This window comes from Arachis ipaensis, chromosome B4, assembly GCF_059453495.1.
Source record: "Arachis ipaensis isolate K30076 ecotype BB chromosome B4, ASM5945349v1, whole genome shotgun sequence".
Classification (NCBI taxonomy): Eukaryota; Viridiplantae; Streptophyta; class Magnoliopsida; order Fabales; family Fabaceae; genus Arachis; species Arachis ipaensis.
The window spans coordinates 139,866,142-139,886,794 of record NC_142439.1 but is presented as its reverse complement, the minus strand read 5'-3'; the positions used below and the strand labels follow the sequence as shown (position 1 = coordinate 139,886,794).

Genomic DNA, 20,653 nt, shown 5'->3' with positions numbered 1-20,653 from the left:
CCTCTTGGTAGCTCTCTTTCTCATTGCTCACCAAGGGTATGGGAGGTTGTGCACACTCTTTTATACTTTCAACTCCATGTCCAATGGGAGAGGATTCCATTGTAGAGAGAAATTCATCCATGATTGAATCCATCTCTTGATAAGCCTCTTCCAAGTCTCCAACGATGATATGTCTTGGAGATTGCGCACCTTCTTCAACTTCAATATCAAGCTCCTTGGAAGAGTGCTCCATGAGACTACATTCCCTTGGACTTTCAACATCTCCTAAATCTTCAACCACCTCTTCCTTTTCTTCAATGATCATAGGCTCCTCCAATTGTTCCAACACAAAATTTGACTCCTCCTTCTCCACCGAATTTTCTAATTTCTCCTTCATGCTTTGCTCTTCTTTTGACTTTTCCCATGTGGTCACGGAAGTACCTTGAGTATTCAAGCATTGGTGGGCTAAAGTGTGCACCACCTTGGTCAAATTGGTCACAAACTCAAGTGTATCCCGCTTCATGGCTTCTTGTCCTTGGAGTAACAAAGTGAGAGGATCGTCTATTGGGGCTCGGGGTGAATAGAAAGGTTCATTATTTTGGAGAGATGGTTCATAGTAGGAAGGTGGTTCTTCTTGGTAAGGGTATGGAGATGGTGAGGGTTGAGGTGGTTCATGGTAGTAATCTTGATAAGGTTGTGGTGGTTCTAAAGGTTCTTGCTCATAATGATCACAAGGATGTGGTATGGGTGATTGGTTATATGATGGATAAGGGTCACATAAAGGTACTTGGTAGAAAGGGGCTTGTGAGTATGGTTGAGCATCATGTTGAGGATAAGATTCATAGGCATATGGTGGTGGTTGATTGTCATAAAAGGAGTCACCATAGCCATTGAATTGACATGCATTAGGATGAGAATTATACCTATAAGTGTCCGGAGTTTGATGCCAATAGGAGTGATCAATTCCTTGAGGCTCCTCCCATCTTGGAGTGTTCCATCCTTGGTACATGTTAGCATTGAAGTTCACATTCCCTACAACACAATTAGAGCCAAACTCATAGCCAAAGTGAGAATTCATTATGGAAAAACAAAATAAAACTAACAAAATCTAGTAAACAAGCAAAAGACAAACTATTTACACTATTCACATATGTACAATAACCAATAACATAACACCATTGCAAATCCCCGGCAACGGCGCCATTTTGATGAACGGATTTTTGACGGTTTAGAATTTCACAAATGAAATCTCGTTGAAGTATAGTCTCTAAACCAACAATAATCCTTTCATGCAAAAATTTGTTTGTCACAAGTGCAAACCCCTAAAATCTATAAACCGAAGTATTTAAACCTCGGGTCGTCTCTCAAAGGACTTGCAAGGTAGTGTTCTTGTTATTGGTTATGGACTTGTTTATTTTGGGGTTTTGGATGAGGAATGTGAATAGTAAATGGTAGGAAAACTTTATTCACAAAATGGTCTTGGCAAGGTTTGGTTGTCAAGGGTCTTCATCATTATCACTAGCCACAAGTATGGTAGTTGCAAGGATTAATCCCACTTAGTCATCCTTAAATTGATTAACAAAGGAAAGTCAAGTGAGTTATATCAATCCTAGTCCGTAAGTCCTAGCTTTCCACTAATTGGATTAATGAAGGCTAGAGTTAATGGCTATCAACTATCAATCAATTGGACACTAGTGACTCAATAAACCCTAAGTTACCTTCTCAAGCCAAGAACATAAAATCCTAGTCTAAAATTCTTCCAAGCATTTAATCAAACACTTGGAAGGCACAAAAGAAAAGTATAGTCAATCACAACAAGAATGAATTCTAACTACAATTGAATGTAAAGAATTAACAACAACAATCAAGGAAATCATAATTATCATGAATTACCTCAAATTGCATTATTGAAAGAAAATAGAGAGAACAAGAGTATCTCAATTACAAAACCTAGAAACAAAATAAGAGAAATTACAACAAGAGAATAGGGATAGAGAGAAGAACCAAAGTGTAGCAATCATCAATTGAAGGTAGAAGTAGAAGGAGACTTGAATTAAACCTAGAACTATGAGATCCTAATCTAACCCTAATTCCTAATCCTAATTCTAGAGAGAAGAGAGAGCTTCTCTCTCTAACTCTAACTATTTCTAAAACTAAACTATGACTAATGATTAAAAGTAAAAGTAAAGTATGAAAAGTATGTTGATTCCCCTTCAATCCTTGGCTTAAATAGCATCAGAAATGAGTTGGATTGGGCCCACAAGGCTTCTAAAATCGCTAGCCACGTTTGCATTAAGTGGGTCATGTGCCACCATCGGCGCGTCCGCGTACCGTGCGCGTGCGCGCCCCTATGCGCGATGCAACTATGGCAAATCTTATATCGTTTCGAAGCCCCGGATGTTAGCTTTCCAACCCAACTGGAACCACATCAATTGGACCTCTGTAGCTCAAGTTATGGTCGTTTAAGTGCAAAGAGGTCGGCTTGACAGCTTTCCGGTTCTTTCATTTCTTCATGAGTTCTCCAACTTTTCATGCTTTCTTTCTTCATTCCCTTGATCCAATCTTTGCCTCCTAAACCTTAAATCACTTAACAAACATATCAAGGCATCTAATAGAATCAAGGTGAATTAAATTTAGCTATTTTGAGTCCTAAAAAGCATGTTTTCACATTCAAGCACAATTAAAGGAGAGTATACAAAACCATGCTAATTCCTAGGCTAAATGTGACAAAAGGTTATCAAGATGCTCTAAATTCAATACAAAACAAACCGTCAAATTGAGGTTTGTCAGTCCCCAAGCAACTGAAAATCAAGTAGGATAAAAAGAAGAGAATATACTATAAATTCTAAACTATCAATGAAACATAGCTCCAATCAGATGAGCAGGACTTGTAGCTTTTTGCCTCTTGAATAGTTTTGGCATCTCACTTTATCCATTGAAGTTCAGAATGATTGGCTTCTATAGGAACTCAGAGTTCAGATAGTGTTATTGACTCTCCTAGTTCAGTATGATGATTCTTGAACACAGCTATTTTATGAGTCTTGGCTGTGGCCCTAAGCACTTTGTTTTCCAGTATTACCACCGGATACATAAATGCCACAGACACATAATTGGGTGAACCTTTTCAGATTGTGACTCAGCTTTGCTAAAGTCCCCAATTAGAGGTGTCCAGGGTTCTTAAGCACACTCTTCTTTTGCTTTGGACCTTGACTTTAACCGCTTAGTCTCAAGATTTCACTTGACACCTTCACGCCACAAGCACATGGTTAGGGACAGCTTGGTTTAGCCGCTTACGCCAGGATTTTATTCCTTTAGGCCCTCCTATCCACTGATGCTCAAAGCCTTGGGATCCTTTTTATTTGCCCTTGCCTTTTGGTTTTAAGGGTTATTGGCTTTTTGCTCTTGCCTCTTGGTTTTAAGAGCTTCTGGCTTTTTCTGCTTGCTTTTTCTTTTTCTTTCTATTTTTTTTTTTGCCTTCTTTTTTTTCTGCAAGCTTTGTTCTTTGCTTCTTTTTCTTGCTTCAAGAATCATTTTTATGATTTTTCAGATTGTCAAATAACATGTCTCCTTGTCATCATTCTTTCAAGAGCCAACATATTTAACATTCTTAAACAACAACTTCAAAAGACATATGCACTGTTCAGGCATTCATTCAGAAAACAAGAAGCATTGTCACCACATCAATATAATTAAACTAAGTTCAAGGATAAATTCGAAACTCATGTACTTCTTGTTCTTTTGAATTAAAACATTTTTCATTTAAGAGAGGTGATGGATTCATAGGACATTCATAACTTTAAGACAAAGTTACTAACTACTAATGATCATGTAATGAAGACACAAACATAGATAAGCACTTAACATAGAGAAAACGAAAAATAGAGAAGGTAAGAACAAGGAATGAGTCCACCTTAGTGATGGTGGCGTTTCCTTCTTGAGGAACCAATGATGCCCTTGAGCTCTTCTATGTCTCTTCCTTGTCTTTGTTGCTCCTCCCTCATTGCTTTTTGATCTTCTCTTATTTCATGAAGGATGATGGAGTGCTCTTGATGTTTCACCCTTAGTTGTCCCATGTTGGAACTTAATTCTCCTAGGGAGGTGTTGATTTGCTCCCAATAGTTTTGTGGAGGAAAATACATTTGAGGCATCTCCGGGATCTCATGGTGATGAGTTTCATGCGCCTCTTGAGCTCCATGAATGGGCTCTCTTGCTTGCTCCATATTTTTCTTAGTGATGGGCTTCTCTTCCTCAATGTGAATGTCTCCTTCTATGAAAGCTCCAGCTGAGTAACATAGATGGCAAATAAGATGAGGAAAAGCTAGCCTTGCCCCAGGAGAGGGCTTTTCGGCTATTTTGTAGAGTTCAAGGGAGATGACTTCATAAACTTCTACTTCCTCTCCAATCATGATGCTATGGATCATGATGGCCCGATCCACAGTAACTTCAGATCGGTTGCTAGTGGGGATGATGGAGCGTTGGATGAACTCCAACCATCCTCTAGCTACAGGCTTGAGGTCCAGTCTTCTTAGTTGAACCGGCTTGCCTTTGGAGTCAATCTTCCATTGAGCTCCTTCCACACATATGTCCATGAGGACTTGGTCCAACCTTTGATTAAAGTTGACCTTTCTAGTGTAGGGGCGTTCATCTCCTTGCATCATAGGCAAGTTAAACGCCAACCTCACATTTTCCGGACTAAAATCTAAGTATTTCCCCCGAACCATTGTAACGTAGTTCTTTGGATCCGGGTTCTTACTTTGATCATGGTTCTTGGTGATCCATGCATTGGCATAGAACTCTTGAACCATTAGGATGCCGACTTGTTGGATGGGATTTGTTAGAACTTCCCAACCTCTTCTTTGAATTTCATGTCGGATCTCCGGATACTCATTTCTTTTGAGTTTGAAAGGGACCTCGGGGATCACCTTCTTCTTGGCCACAACATCATAGAAGTGGTCTTGATGGGCTTTGGAGATGAACCTTTCCATCTCCCATGACTCAGAGGTGGAAGCTTTTGTCTTCCCTTTCCCTTTTCTAGAGGATTCTCCGGTCTTAGGTGCCATCAATGGTAATGGAAAAACAAAAAGCTTATGCTTTTACCACACCAAACTTAGAATATTGCTCACCCTCGAGCAAGAAAAGAAAGAATTAGATGAAGAAGAAGAAGAAGAAAATATGGAGAAGAGGGGGGAGGTGTGTTTCGGCCAAGAAGGGAAAGAGAGGGTTGTGTTGTGTGAAAATGAAGAAGAATGGAAGGCTTTATATAGGGGAGGGAGGGGGGTAAGGTTCGGCCATATAGGGTGGGTTTGGGTGGGAAATTGATTTTGAATTTTGAAGGTAGGTGGAATTTATTGGGTAGGTTTATGGGGAAGAGTGGGTGGATGTGAGTGGTGAAGGGTTAATAGGGAAGAGTGTTTATTGGGAATAAAGGATGATTGAGAAGAGAGAAGAGAGTGAGTGGAGGTAGGTGGGGATCCTGTGGGGTCCACAGATCCTGAGGTGATTCTGTGGGGTCCACAGATCCTGAGGTGTTCAAGGATTTACAACCTTGCACCAAATTAGGCATGTAAAATACCCTTGCACACAACTCTGGGCGTTCAGCGCCAGGTTGGTGCCCATTTTGGGCGTTCAACGCCCATTTGTTGCCCATTTCTGGCGTTGAACGCCAGAACCATGCTTGTTCTGGGCGTTCAGCGCCAGCTCTTCTCCAGGGTGCAATTCTGGCGTTCAGCGCCCAGATACTGCCCATTTTGGGCGTTTAGCGCCCAGATACTGCCCATTTTGGGCGTTCAGCGCCAGAACCATGCTCTGTTCTAGCGTTGAACGCCAGACAGGTGCTTCCTCCAGGGTGTGATTTTTCTTCCGCTGTTTTTGATTCTGTTTCTAAATTTTTCGTTTATTTTGTGACTCTACATGATCATGAACCTAAGAAAACATGAAAAACAAAAATAAAATTAGATAAATAAATATTGGGTTGCCTCCCAACTCAATAGCTTGACAGTGGGCTCTCATGGAGCCTCACAGATGTGCAGAGCTTTGTTGAGACCTCCCAACACCAAACTTAGAGTTTGGATATGGGGGTTTGACACCAAAATTAGAGTTTGGTTGTGGCCTCCCAACACCAAACTTAGAGTTTGACTGTGGGGGCTTTGGTTGACTCTGCTTTGAGAGAAGCTTTTTCTGCTTCCTCTCCATGGATGCAGAGAGAGATCCTTGAGTTGTAAACACAAGGTTGTCCTTATTTAATTGAAGTATCAATTCTCCTCTGTCCACATCAATCACAGCTCTTGCTGTGGCCAGGAAAGGTCTTCCTAGGATGATGGATTCATCCTCTTCCTTTCCAGTATCCAGGACTATGAAATCAACAGGGATGTAAAGGCCTTCAACCTTTACTAACACGTCCTCTACTTGTCCATAAGCCTGTTTTCTTGAATTGTCTGCCATCTCTAATGAGATTTTAGCAGCTTGCACCCCATAGATTCCTAGTTTCTCTATTACAAAGAGGGGCATGAGGTTTATCCCTGAACCAAGGTCACACAGAGCCTTTTCAAAGAGCATGTTGCCTATGGTACAAGGTAGTAAGAACTTTCCAGGATCCTATTTCTTCTGAGGCAATGTCAGTTGATCCAGATCACTTAGTTCATTGGTGAACAAGGGAGGTTCATCTTCCCAAGTCTCAATACCAAATAATTTGGCATTCAGCTTCATGATTGCACCAAGAAACTTGGCAGCTTGCTCTTCAGTAATATCCTCATTTTCTTCAGAAGAGGAATACTCATCAGAGCTCATGAATGGCATAAGGAGGTTTAATGGAATCTCTATGGTCTCTAGATGAGCCTCAGAGTCCTTTAGTTCCTCATAGGGAAGCTCCTTATTGATCACTGGACGTCCCAGGAGGTCGTCTTCCTTGGGATTCATGTCCTCTCCTTCCCTTACAGGTTCGGCCATGGTGATTAATTCAATGGCCTTGCACTCTCCTTTTGGATTCTCTTCTGTATTGCTTGGGAGAGTACTAGGAGGGATTTCAGTGATCCTTTTACTCAGCTGACCCACTTGTGCTTCCAAATTTCTAATGGAAGACCTTGTTTCATTCATGAAACTCACAGTGGCCTTAGATAGATCAGAGACTAAATTTGCTAAGCTAGATGGATTCTGCTCAGAATTCTCTGTCTGTTACTGAGTGGATGATGGAAAAGGCTTGCTATTGCTAAACCTGTTTCTTCCACCATTATTAAAGCCTTGTTGAGGCTTTTGATCCTTCCATGAGAGATTTGGGTGATTTCTCCATGATGGATTGTAGGTGTTTCCATATGGTTCACCCATGTAATTTAACTCTGCTATTGCAGGGTTCTCAGGATCATAAGCTTCTTCTTCAGAAGATGCCTCTTGAGTACTGTTGGATGCTGCTTGCATTCCATTCAGACTCTGAGAAATTATATTGACTTGCTGAGTCAATATTTTGTTCTGAGCCAATATGGCATTCAGAGTATCAATTTCAAGAACTCCCTTCTTCATAGGCGTCCCATTACTCACAGGATTCCTCTCAGAAGTGTACATGAACTGGTTATTAGCAACCATGTCAAGGAGTTCTTGAGCTTCTGCAGGCGTTTTCTTTAGGTGAATGGATCCACCTGCAGAAGTATCCAATGACATCTTTGATAGCTCAGATAAACCATCATAGAATATATCCAGGATGGTCCATTCTGAAAGCATGTCAGAAGGACACTTTTTGGTCAGTTGCTTGTATCTTTCCCAAGCTTCATAGAGGGATTCACCTTCTTTCTGTCTGAAGGTTTGAACATTAGCTCTAAGCTTGCTCAGCTTTTGAGGAGGAAAGAACTTGGCTAAGAAAGCCGTGACCAGCTTATCCCAAGAGTTCAGGCTATCTTTGGGTTGAGAGTCCAACCACACTCTAGCTCTGTCTCTTACAGCAAAAGGGAAAAGGATGAGCCTGTAGACTTCAGGATCTACTCCATTAGTCTTAACAGTATCACAGATCTGCAAGAATTCAGTTAAGAACTGAAAAGGATCTTCAGATGGAAGTCCATGAAACTTGCAGTTCTGCTACATCAGAGAAACTAGCTGAGGTTTCAGCTCAAAATTGTTTGCTCCAATGGTAGGGATGGAGATGCTTCTTCCATGTAAATTGGAATTTGGTGCAGTAAAGTCACCAAGCATCCTCCTTGCATTATTATTATTTTTGGCTACCATCTCTTCTTCCTGTTCGAAAATTTCTGAAAGGTTATCTCTGGATTGTTGTAATTTAGCTTCTCTTAGTTTCCTCTTTAGAGTCCTTTCAGGTTCTGGATCTGCTTCAACAAGAATATTCTTGTCCTTGCTCCTGCTCATATGACAAAGAAGAGGGCACAGAAATAATAATAATAATAATAATAGGGATCCTTTATACCACAGTATAGAGGTCCCTGTGTGAGTAGAAGAAAAGAAGAAGAAAATCTGAACTCAGATAGAGAGAGGGAGTTCGGATTTTTTTGGTGAGTGATGTGAGAAAGAGATGTTAGTGGATGAATAAATAAATAGAATAATATGAGAGAGGGAAAATTTCGAAAATAATTTTTTGAAAAAGAGTTAGTGATTTTCGAAAATAGTTTTTGAAAAAGGTTAGTAGTTTTTTGAAAATAGAAAATTAAAATAATAAAAAAGAAATTTTGAAAAAGAGGGAAGATATTTTCAAAAATTAGAGAGAGAGAGTTAGTTAGGTGGTTTTGAAAAAGATAAGAGACAAACAAAAAGTTAGTTAGTTAGTTGAAACAAATTTTGAAAATCAATTTTGAAAAGCTAAGAAGATAGGAAGTTAGAAAAGATATTTTGAAGTCAAATTTTTTAAAAGGATAAGATAAGAAGATATTTTTGAAAAGATATGATTGAAATTAGTTTTGAAAAAGATTTGATTTTTAAAATCACAATTAATGACTTGATTCACAAGAATTCACAAGATATGATTCTAGAACTTAAAGTTTGAATCTTTCTTAACAAACAAGTAACAAACTTGAAATATTTGAATCAAAACATTAATTGATGATGTTATTTTCGAAAATTATGATATAAAATTAAGAAAAAGATTTTTGAAAAATATTTTTGGAATTTTCGAAAATAACTAAGAAAAATGAAAAAGATTTTAATTTTTTTTGAAAAAAATTTTGAAAAAGATAAGATTTTCAAATTGAAAATTTGGTTTGACTCATAAGAAACAACTTGATTTTAAAATTTTTTGAAAAAGTCAACTCAAATTTTCGAATTTGATGAGAGAAAAAAGGGGAAGATATTTTTTTTTTTTTTTTGAATTTTTAATGATGAGAGAGAGAAACAATGAAAATGCTCAATGCATGGAGATTTTAGATCAAAACATGTGATGAATGCAAGAATGCTATGAATGTCAAGATGAACACCAAGAACACTATGAAGATCATGATAAACATCAAGAACTTATTTTTGAAAAATTTTTAATGCAAATAAAACATGCAAGACACCAAGCTTAGAATTCTTTAATGCTTAGACATTAAGAATTCAAGAATGCATATGAAAAAACAAGAAAAGACACAAAACATGCAAATGCAAAGATCAAACAAGAAGACTTACCGAGAACAACTTGAAGATCATGAAGAATACTATGAATGCATGATTTTTCGAAAAATGCAAGATGAATATGCAACTGACACCAAACTTAAAACATGACTCAAGACTCAAACAAGAAACATGAAATATTTTTTATTTTTATGATTTTCTATTTTTTTTTTTTTTTGGATTTTTTTCGAAAATTAATTTGAAAAAGAAAAATAAGGATTCCAAAATTTTTAATATGAATTCCAGGAATCTTATGCTCTTTAGTCTAAAGCTCCAATCTGAGGGTTAGGCATGGCTTAATAGCCAGCCAAGCTTTAGTATGTAATTACATGCATCAGCTAATTTGCTAAGAAGACAAAGAAGCTCTTCTCTTGAGTATAAGTGAAACCTCAGTCCAAAAGAATTTAAACATGGCTTTACAGCCAGCCAGGCTTCAACATACTTCATGAAACACTAGAATTCATTCTTAAAAATTTTGAAGAAAAATATATTTTTGAAAACATTTTTATTTTTTTCGAAAACAGATGATAATTTTTTTTTTTGAAAGATTTTTGAAAAAATTTTGAAAAGAAAACGAAAAGAAAGTTACCCAATCTGAGCAACAAGATGAACCGTCAGTTGTCCAAACTCGAACAATCCCCGGCAACGGTGCCAAAAACTTGGTGCACGAAATTGTGATCTCTGGTAATGGCTCCAAAAGCTTGGTGCTCTAATATCAATTCATAATTTGTCACAACTTCGATACAACTAACCAGCAAGTGCACTGGGTCGTCCAAGTAATAAACCTTACGTGAGTAAGGGTCGATCCCACGGAGATTGTTGGTATGAAGCAAGCTATGGTCACCTTGTAAATCTCAGTCAAGCGGATATAAAATAATTATGGAGTTTTCGAAATTAAATAATAAAAGAAGGATAGAAATACTTATGTAAATTATTGGTGACAATTTTAGATAAGCGCATAGAGATGCTTTCGTTCCTCTGAACCTCTGCTTTTCTGCTGTCTTCATCCAATCAGTCTTACTCCTTTCTATGGCTGGCTTTTTGTAAGGATGTCACCGGTGCCAATGGCTACTTTCAATCCTCTCGGGAAAATGGTCCAAATGCTCTGTCACAGCACGGCTAATCGTCTGGAGGCATCACCCTTGTCGATGGTTGCGTCCTATTCCTCTCTGTGAAAATGGTCCGATTCGCTGTCACTGCATGGCTAATCATCTGGAGGTTCTCGATCATACTGGAATAGGATTTACTATCCTTTTGCGTCTGTCACTACGCCCAGCACTCGCGAGTTTGAAGCTCGTCACAGTCATTCAATCCCAGAGTCCTACTCGGAATACCGCAGACAAGGTTTAGACTTTCCAGACTCTCATGAATGCCGCCATCAATCTAGCTTATACCACGAAGATTCTGATTAAGAGATCCAAGAGATACTCATCCAATCGAAGGTAGAACGGAAGTGGTTGTCAGGCACGCGTTCACAGGGAATGATGATGATTGTCACGTTCATCACATTCAGGTTGAAGTGCGAATGAATATCTTAGAAGCGAAATAAGATGAATTGAATAGAAAAACAGTAGTACTTTGCATTAATCTTTGAGGAACAGCAGAGCTCCACACCTTAATCTATGGAGTGCAGAAACTCTACCGTTGAAAAATACATAAGTGAATAAAGGGTAAGCATGGCCGAGTGGCCAGCCTCCCATGGAGGTCTAGAGATCTAAAAATGATCAAAAGATGTCTAATACAATAGTAAAAAGTCCTATTTATAATAAACTAGCTACTAGGGTTTACAGAAGTAAGTAATTGATGCATAAATCCACTTTCGGGGCCCACTTGGTGTGTTCTTGGGCTGAGCTTGAAGTCTACACGTGGAGAGGTCATTCTTGGAGTTGAACGCCAGCTTTTGTGCCATTTTGGGCGTTAAACTCCACTTTGCAACTTGTTTCTGGCGCTGGACGCCAGAATTGGGCAGAGAGCTGGCGTTGAACGCCAGTTTGCATCATCAAAACTTGGGCAAAGTATGGACTATTATATATTGTTGGAAAGTCCTGGATGTCTACTTTCCAACGCAATTGGAAGCGTTCCATTTTGAGTTCTGTAGCTCCAGAAAATCCATTTTGAGTGCAGGGAGGTCAGAATCCAACAGTATCAGCAGTCCTTCTTCAACCTCTAAATCTGATTTTTGCTCAAGTCCCTCAATTTCAGCCAGAAAATACCTGAAATCACAGAAAAACACACAAACTCATAGTAAAGTCCAGAAATATGAATTTAGCATAAAAACTAATGAAAACATCCCTAAAAGTAACTAGATTCTACTAAAAACATACTAAAAATAATGCCAAAAAGCGTATAAATTATCCGCTCATCAATTATGCATGTAGAATTATGGGGAGGTCATTAAAGGACTCCAACTGGCCATCACTCACAGTTGGAACCATGCTATCATGGAATCAAATTCTCTTGCTGCTATCAACTTCACTAAACATGGATGCCCTGCCTTTCACTCTTGTGCATCGCTTGTAGAAGAAATCCAAATCTTATCAAGTCGCATCCAGCAGGTGCATTGGAACCACATTCTCTTCGTGAAGCAAATTCAATAGCGGACATTCTAGCAAAGAAGGGGCAATCAATGCCGCTGGGTCTCCACATCCTCGAAGATTCTATCCCTGACATATTCAATGTTCTTTCCTCTGATTGTATGGGTTTTCTTAGATTGAAAGGGACTCTTTAGGTGGTGTTTTTTCTTGTATTTTGTTGTGTTTTTCCTTTCTGTGTGTTGTTTTCTTCTCTTGTTGGGGTCGTTGACACCCCTCTCTTCACCAAAAAAAAAAAAAACAAACAAAATCATTTGCAATTATCCAATTAAATTTGTAGGCATTCTAAATCTAAAACCATTACACTTTAAAAATAAATTCCCTACCTCAAAGTCGCATTAACAACGCAATCACGACAGCGGCAGCGGCATCAACCGAACGGCATCTCCGATGGTGGTTCCGGCCGCCACATAACGGTTCCCAGCAACAACAACAACAACTTGCAGCAGTTCCAAGCTAACAGAGAATACCGAGATAGAGCAAGACAAAGTGGAACAGTAGCTACGATGGCTTTCGGTGAGCTTAGCGGCAGTGAAAGGTTCTTTCACCACCATTGCGTTTCTTCCCACAGCAGACCCAACATCGGCGACAGCTCATCGGTGGCAACGACTTCCTCTGGCGGCGGCTCCGAGGGCAGCGATGACCATGGAGGCTTCAGCGACGGTGACTAGCTTCGACGGAGCTCTCCTGTCGCGTTCTCACTGCTCCGCGAACTCCTATCTCCCTCTCTCTTCGTGCTCATCGGCAGTGGCAGAAGTGGCAACGATGAACCCTAGCAGTGGCGGTGGTGGATTGATCGCGATGGAGGCACGGTGATGTCCCCTTCCTCTTGGCCTTTGCTCGCGTCACATCGTGCTCTTCTTCTCTTCTCTGTGGCAACATTAACGGTGGCAGAACAGACTCGGCGTGCACGTCGCGACGATGAGCTGGACGGTGGCAGCATCAGGATACGGCAACGAGCTGGGCGCGATGAGGTGCGGTGGCGGTGTGACTCCCTCCCTTCTTCTCCATTCTGGTTCGCAGCTCTTCTCTACTGTTGTGTCACGTTTGAGAGGGTGAAAGGGAAACGGGGTGGGGGTGCGGCTGCTGGGATGAGGGGGATTAGGGCTAGGAATTGGAAGCTAGGGTTTCTGATTTGGGAATTTAGGGTTAGGGTTAGATTTTTATAAAGGAATATGGATAAAATAGATATTTTGATAAAATAGGTGAGTAGAATAATAATTTTAAAATTAAATATATTCTATTTAAAAACATTTAAAAATACTATTCATTAATATATTGCTGAATAAAATAATTATTTTTAATTTAAATTATAAAATAAACATATTAATTATGATTTATTAAGTACCGTTTAAATGCAAAATGTCAATTATTTAAATTAAATCATATAATTTTTTTTATTACTAGAATTTTAATTTTAATCATACTAAATAACTAATTATAATAAAGATTATATAAAAATTTTAATTAATTTAAACTCCAATTATTATGAAAATTATATATGACTCTTAATAATTTTTTTAACTCAAAGTATTATAAATTTTTATTTAATTACTTTTAGTAAAATAATTTTTTTGAATAAAATTCTGAACAAATATAATAAATTTAATTTTCTAAAAATTCGAGTTGTTATAATAACAACTTTAAAAAATATACATGAATGAATTTTGCATATATATGTAGTCCTTTTTCCAAGAATAATGCTACAAGGACTAGGTAAAAAATTAACGAGTTTACTTCCTTCAACTTATATAGAGAAGAGAGATAAAAATTCAACTCCATTTGGAAAAAGATCAATCATAAACGAAACCCTAAATTATATTTTTCACCATTCATAACACAATTTATAACCCAACAAAACATGATACCTCTTGATAGTTAAATAACATATTAATAATAAATATCATAAACGTGATCCTTTAGGTACGAGGCATCCACTTAAATAGGTAGTTTAAATAAGCAGTACACGTGTAACATACAGTTGGATAGATTACCAAATCAAATGAGTTTGATGGTGGATATTTATAGAAAATTAAAGTCTAAGACCATAAAATCTGCATCAGACCACCATTTCCAACAAGAAAAATACATGTAGTTGTATTAAAAACCTAGTCGATATAAACTTGAGAAACACAAAAAAGTCGTATAGATAGAGAAGATGTCATTTCAAATCATTTCCCTGTCACAGACAAATATTAATGGATTGTAATTAATAAATGAACCAAAGAAATGGGGTGAAAAATTAGAAATGCAGGAATATGACTAACAAAATTCAAAGTATACCTCAGATATAAGTAATTCTAACAAAATAGTCAATTTTTAATTAAAAAAAAAAAGATAAAATAGCAATACAGAGACTGAATAATGTATGTTTCCTGAGCTCATACCTACAGTCTGTCTTTTTTCCTTTTAAGAGTGAATACAACTCTACACATTAGGACAAATGAAGTATATTATTGTATAAAATTAAAAGAAAAATGCTATGAAAAGAATCCAAAATTAATTAAGATAAGTTTTTGTTAGAAGAGATTAAGATTTTCAATTCTCATGGAACATATTCAGTGAATGAATTCTTCACATGGCAAAATAATCAATTTAATAGAAAACAAGATTTAACTTTCAATTGATAAAGAAAGACTAACTTTGCATGATGTATCCCTCAGACTCATGTCTCATAAAATGTATTAAGATTACTTTAAGGACATATAGCAATTTTTTTATGAAAAACCAAAAAAGGAGGGGGTCTAAGTATAAAATATAATAAAAAGTGTGGTGCAAAGACAGCAGAAAAATATCTAAATTCATAAAAAATTCTCTAAGAAAAATAATAAAATAAAATAAAATAAAGTGAAATGGAACTTAGGTAGTTCGCAGAGATAGAGACTAAGCATAACAACGCAGAAAGATCAAAAAATGTGATATGACAGCAGTAAAAAGTGTGGTGACAGTACTGAATGCAGGAAGCGGTAGTGACAACCATAGTAGTAACTACGGGAATGGAACGAGAACATGACAAGAATCTTAATAGAGACAAAAATTTCATCTCTTCGACATTATGATTAAAAGAAAATAGAGAATGTGTAAATAGCAAAAACAAAGGGGCAAACTTTTAATTATTAATTTTTTAAAAATAAAAGAACAGGATTTTATTTGTAATATTTTTATGTTGGTTAATGTTACTCTCACTAAAAATAGAAATAACGAATCCACAATAAAAAAAATATCCAAACCAAAAATTAAAACATTCAAGCAATTTAAACGTACTTTTCACCTTCAATATTAAAACAAGCACATCCTTTAGAAATAAAATGATTATTGAATGCATTATTTAAGGGGAATAAAATGAAATTCCAGGTCTAACGGGACCAATGGAAGTATGGAATTCTTTTGAAATACACTTTAAAAAATAACAAATAGAGAGCATGGAAGAAAAGTCATAGAGCTAGAAAAATGAACAGTAATAAGAATAGGAAAAAGAAAAAGAAAGAAGCAAGCTAGTGGCTCATCGCAAAGAATTCAGAGGGTGTGGTTGGACGGAAATGTCTCACTTTTCTTTAATCAAATGTCACGGGTTTAATCCTCCCCTTGTGCAACAAAAAAAAGAAAAACTTCGAAGTTCTAAATCAACAAGAATCGAGTTCATCAATAGATCATTTTTTCTTCTTTATTCTCTGCTCTTTGTTGAAACATTAACAATGAGATTACTCTACTTCTATTCATGCATTCTGACTCAACAAGCTTATCTCCTTTTGTAATAGATTGGCACAAAACATAACCAAAGAAATTAACTTTTTACTCGGACATATATATAAATGGTACACACGGTGTCAAAGTAAACAAGCTTAAGAATTAAGACACAGGTGGACTATATATATGAAGTATGAATCATTAGATCATAATGAAGCAATCACGTAAGTGCACTCCCCGATCCTTCTTCAATGAGTTGCCCAATTCTGATCATAGGAAACTGGTGATTAGCTAAAGGTGACTTTCCCATCATAAGCTCTTTAGAAATCTGATGCATGGTTGGTCGAGATTGTGGACTTTGTCTCAAGCACTCAAGTGCCCACTTTGTGATCCACATGATTTCCCCAACAATTGAATTCTTAGGATGGGGTGGCCTCTGATCCATGACATCAACCAATAACAAATTGTATGTTATTGATGCTGTTGTTGGCGACAACAATGAGTTGATCAAATCTCCTGGATGCTTTCCCATGAGGATCTCCAAACAAAGCACTCCAAAGCTATATACATCACTTTTCTCTGTCACTTCCATAGTCTGAGCTAGCTCTATAACAAAATTGGAAATTTCAAGTTATGCATAAAGAAATATATGGATCATTCTTGGTATAGAAATCAAGGGAAAATGAACTTACCAGGAGCTCCATATCCATAGGTGACTACAAGTGTTGTCCAACTTGAACCTGGCTTAAGAAACTTAGCTGTCCCAAAATCAGAGACATGAGCTTCATATTCTGAATCCAAAAGGACATTCTTGCTCGATATGTCGCGATGAACTATAGGAGGTAAGCAATCATGATGCATATATGATAGAGCATTAGCAACTCCTTTAATCACATTCACCCTCTTTCCCCAATCAAATTTACTTGCTTTCGCTTCATCTCTTAGCACTTGATCCAAGCTTCCACCTTCCAAGTACTTATAAACCAAAAATGAGAACCGTGAATGTTGGCAAAACCCATATAGCTTTATGATGTTGCGGTGCTTCATTTCTGTCAATGCTTTGATTTCATTCTCAAATGCTTTCAAATTGTATGTCTCCTCCCCAATAGCAGTCTTCTCATGAAGCTTCTTCACTGCAACAACCATACCTGAAGGCAACTCAGCCTTGTAAATAGATCCTTGCCCTCCAATTCCAATGAGATATTTGTCATCAAAATTATTGGTAGCTTGAATGATTGTTTCAAATGCCATTTTCCCATCATGGCTCCATATGGAAAAGTGCTCTTCTGATTGCACTTCTTTAACATCATCTTCTCCCTTTCTGCCTCTTCTGTAAAGAATATACATTGAAACACCTACCACACAAAGTGCTAGAGCAAGTGCTCCAAAGATGAGAGACAATACCATCTTCGGGCTATGCTTCTTTGTGCATCGCTCCAAGCCGGTGACATTGTTAGCACACAAGCCTCTGTTACTTTCCAAGGACCAAATTGAAGCATTAAGAAAAGCTTGATTGTTTGGAAGAGGCCCTTCTAACTGGTTGTGTGATATGTTGACAGAAATCAAGACTGACATGCCATCAAAACTGGAGGGAATATTGCCAGAGAGATCATTGTGTGAGAGGTTCAAGAAGTTCAATTGCGTCAGATCTCCAAGCCACCTTGGTATTGTTCCATTCAACAAATTGTTGCTAAGATCAAGAGAAGAGAGAGGTTTAAATGAGGCAATGCCAGAGGGGATGCTTCCCTCTAGTCTGTTGATGCTCAAGTTCAATTCAACCAATTTGGGTAACTGCATAACTTCTCTTGGTATGTTGCCACTCAACTCATTTCCTGCTAGGCGCAAGAATGTCAGATTCTTCAATGATCCTATTTCTGGTGGAATGCTTCCTGAGAGATGATTGTTATTGATACTGAGTTCAAACAAGTTTTTCATATTCCCTAGTTCCTTTGGAATCTTTCCATTCAGTTGGTTTGAAGAAAGGCGAAGCCTACCCAGATTAGTAGCCTCAACAATTTGTGGTGGTATAGCACCAGAAATATTGTTGTTGGACATGTACAAGTTCTGAAGGTTATGGCTCTTTCCCCAGTTTGGTGAAATCTGACCATAAAACTTGTTATCACTCAGATCAATATGTACTGAATTCGGATATATGCCGAAAATTTCTGCAATGTCACCTTCCAACTGGTTTCCCTGTAATGTGAGTCTAGCAATGTTAGAGCAAGTCTTCAAGCTTCTTGGCACTGATCCAGTAAAATGGTTGTTCTCAGCATTGAAGTATGAAAGTAATCCACCTGAGCAGATTTGAGTTGGCAAATGGCCAATGAAATTGTTATTGGACACGGAAAGGGTGTTCAAACTTGTCAAGTTATTAATGCCCTGTGGAAGGGTGCCATTAAACTTGTTGGTGGCCAATTCTAGCATCTTGAGGCCTTTCAGGTTTCCAATTGTTTCAGGGACAGTTCCAGAGAGGTTGTTTGTATGGAAGCTCAAGTAATTCAAATTGACCAGATTACCTATAGAGGCAGGAATTGGTCCAGAAAAATTATTAAAGCTGAGGTATAATTGGAAGAGCTTTGTCAAGTTTCCCAATGTGGAAGGAATGGATCCAGAAAAGTGATTCTTATCAAGTGCAAGGGAATCTAAGTTAGCTAAGTTTTCTATGGAAGCAGGGATGGATCCAGAAAGGTTATTGCTATTAAGATATAACAAGGTTAAGTTAGACATGTTCCAGATGGAGGGTGGAGTTGACCCAGAGAGTGTGTTATTAGAAAGGTATAATTGTTGCAAATTGCTCAAGTTACCAATGGTAGGAGGGATAGCCCCAGAGAGAGTGTTGCTTGAGAAATCAATCGTATGAAGGTTTGTCATCATTCCTATTTCCACTGGAATGGAACCAGAAAGATGATAATTATCTATGAAAGAAAGATACTCAAGGTTGACCAATTTGCCAATCCCAGTAGGAATGTGGCCAGAAAGATTGTTGTTTCCAAAATCTAGATATGTTAAGTTGGCCAAATTTCCTATGGACTCAGCAATTTGGCCACTTAGATGGCATTCGAAAAGATCAAGCCCGTGGAGACTTGTCAAGGTGAAGATCTCTTTAGGAATGGAACCTTCAAAGAAATTTTTGGACAAGTTCAATTGATTAACTCTTGACAAGTTACCAATCTGTGGGGGAATGGTTCCATGGAACAAGTTGTTGTATATGTTTATGCTGAGGAGGTTTGGGAATGAAGAGAAGCTGAGACTGTGGAGTGTACCTTTGAGTCCAAAATTTTCAATGTTCACGGTTGTGATTGACTTTGATTTGTCACACTGAATTCCTTTCCATCTGCATGGACTTGTGCCGTTGTTCCAAGATGACAAGATAAGTTGGCTTTTGTTATCAAGAGTGGCCTTCCACTTCAAGAGTGCATTTGCTTCTTCACTTTTCTCATCACTTGCAGCTAAAGCCACACAAGAGCGTTTCACAAGAACATAGAAGAGGAATATTAAGAGAATTTTTCTCGACATAGTTCAACCTTTTGTGTATGGATTGAATTATTGGATGGTATGTTGTGGCTGGTGGTGATTGATCAGTTCTGGGCACTTTAGAAAATGATATCAATACATATATAAATGCGGGTCGTGCACTTATTTATTTTATATACATTATTTTTGACATGTGCATTATTGTATTATAAAAATAAAACAGATATAAGTACAAGATTCTTTTTATTTATGGTATGATTTAATATGGTTTCACACCTGTAAAGACATTTTTAGATGAGCAATTTTTCTATTATTTTAAGCATTTAAATTAAAATTCCATCATAAGAGTACGAGAAGAATGTTCTAGTTGCTTAAAATAACAACAGTAACCAGAGCAGGTGTGTCACATGTGGACTTTTGAGAAACGGAAAATTATTTCAAGGTCAATTTTATAGTGTGTATGAATTATTGTCTAAATTTTATTTAATTTATTTTTATAATAAATTTTGATTTTTTAAAAATTATTTATTTTTATATTTTTAAATTAAATATTAATTTTTAATTTTTTTGTAAGTAAACATTATTTTTGATATGTTTATTTGGAGGTCATTAAATTGATAAAAAAAAAAATTTAAATAAAAAAAAGATTTTTTTTTTAATTTTTTTAGTATGTTTGTCAAATTTTTAATAGTAAAAGTAAAACTGTAAAAGTACTAAAAAAATAAAAAAAAACACATTTTTTTATAAGTTATAATTTAAATTTTTTTTAATTTTTTTAAAAAAAATATTTTTTACATAATAAATAAATAAAAAATAATTTTATTTTATTTTATTCAAATATAATTGATAAATAAAAAATTTTTTATATAAAATATTTAAATATAAAATTATTTTTACTGAAAATCTTTTAAAAAAATATTATTAAAAACAAAAATTTTCAAAAATGACGGCCAAAGAAGCATTCATTGCTGTAGTATTTTCCCTTATTTCAATATTCACGTTTTTTTTTTATATTTTTTAGGTTGTTTTGCGTGGGGTTTTGGATGAACTTCTCTGACCAACAGGCCACGGGTATATGAATGTAGGACCCACATGGGCAGTGTTTCATTCTCAATCAAGTGTAAACTGGGAAGTGTGAACTACCAACTGCGTGACTTATTAATTTCACTTTTGCTGTTTCATTCTCTTGACATTTAATTTAACCGGATTTGGATCTTCTAAAGTTTTGAATTTCACTTTAAAAAATAAAGTGTGATCCATATCTTTTGGTACTAGCTACTATGTCTCTCATTCTATTTCTATATACTTAGTTTAGTTAGTTATTGTTGCAATATTATTCTTCA

At 36.9% G+C, this 20,653-nt stretch overlaps 1 protein-coding gene and 1 non-coding gene across 2 annotated transcripts; one reads left to right on the top strand and one right to left on the bottom strand.

Moving 5' to 3' along the window:
• The first annotated feature begins 7,683 nt into the window (after nucleotides 1-7,683).
• Nucleotides 7,684-7,791, top strand: LOC148569454 (small nucleolar RNA R71). The gene has a single exon (XR_015882226.1). It is a non-coding gene; the product is annotated as a small nucleolar RNA R71 (small nucleolar RNA).
• Nucleotides 7,792-15,875: 8,084 nt separating this feature from the next.
• On the bottom strand, nucleotides 15,876-19,456 carry LOC107635240 (uncharacterized). Its single transcript, XM_016338647.3, has 2 exons — nucleotides 16,529-19,456; nucleotides 15,876-16,442 (listed from the first exon to the last, which is right to left on the bottom strand). Exons 1-2 carry the CDS (start codon nucleotides 19,350-19,352, stop codon nucleotides 16,057-16,059), a joined length of 3,210 nt encoding a protein of 1,069 aa, XP_016194133.2. The 5' UTR covers nucleotides 19,353-19,456; the 3' UTR covers nucleotides 15,876-16,056.
• Between the last annotated feature and the right edge of the window lie 1,197 nt (nucleotides 19,457-20,653).

Bases quoted from the DNA above. Each gene is read 5' to 3' on its own strand.
- LOC107635240 (XM_016338647.3), bottom strand. From the start codon at position 19,352: ATGTCGAGAAAAATTCTCTTAATATTCCTCTTCTATGTTCTTGTGAAA. The intron at 16,443-16,528 runs GTAAGTTCATTT...ATTTTGTTATAG, and splicing joins CTATGGATATGGAGCTCCTG to AGCTAGCTCAGACTATGGAA.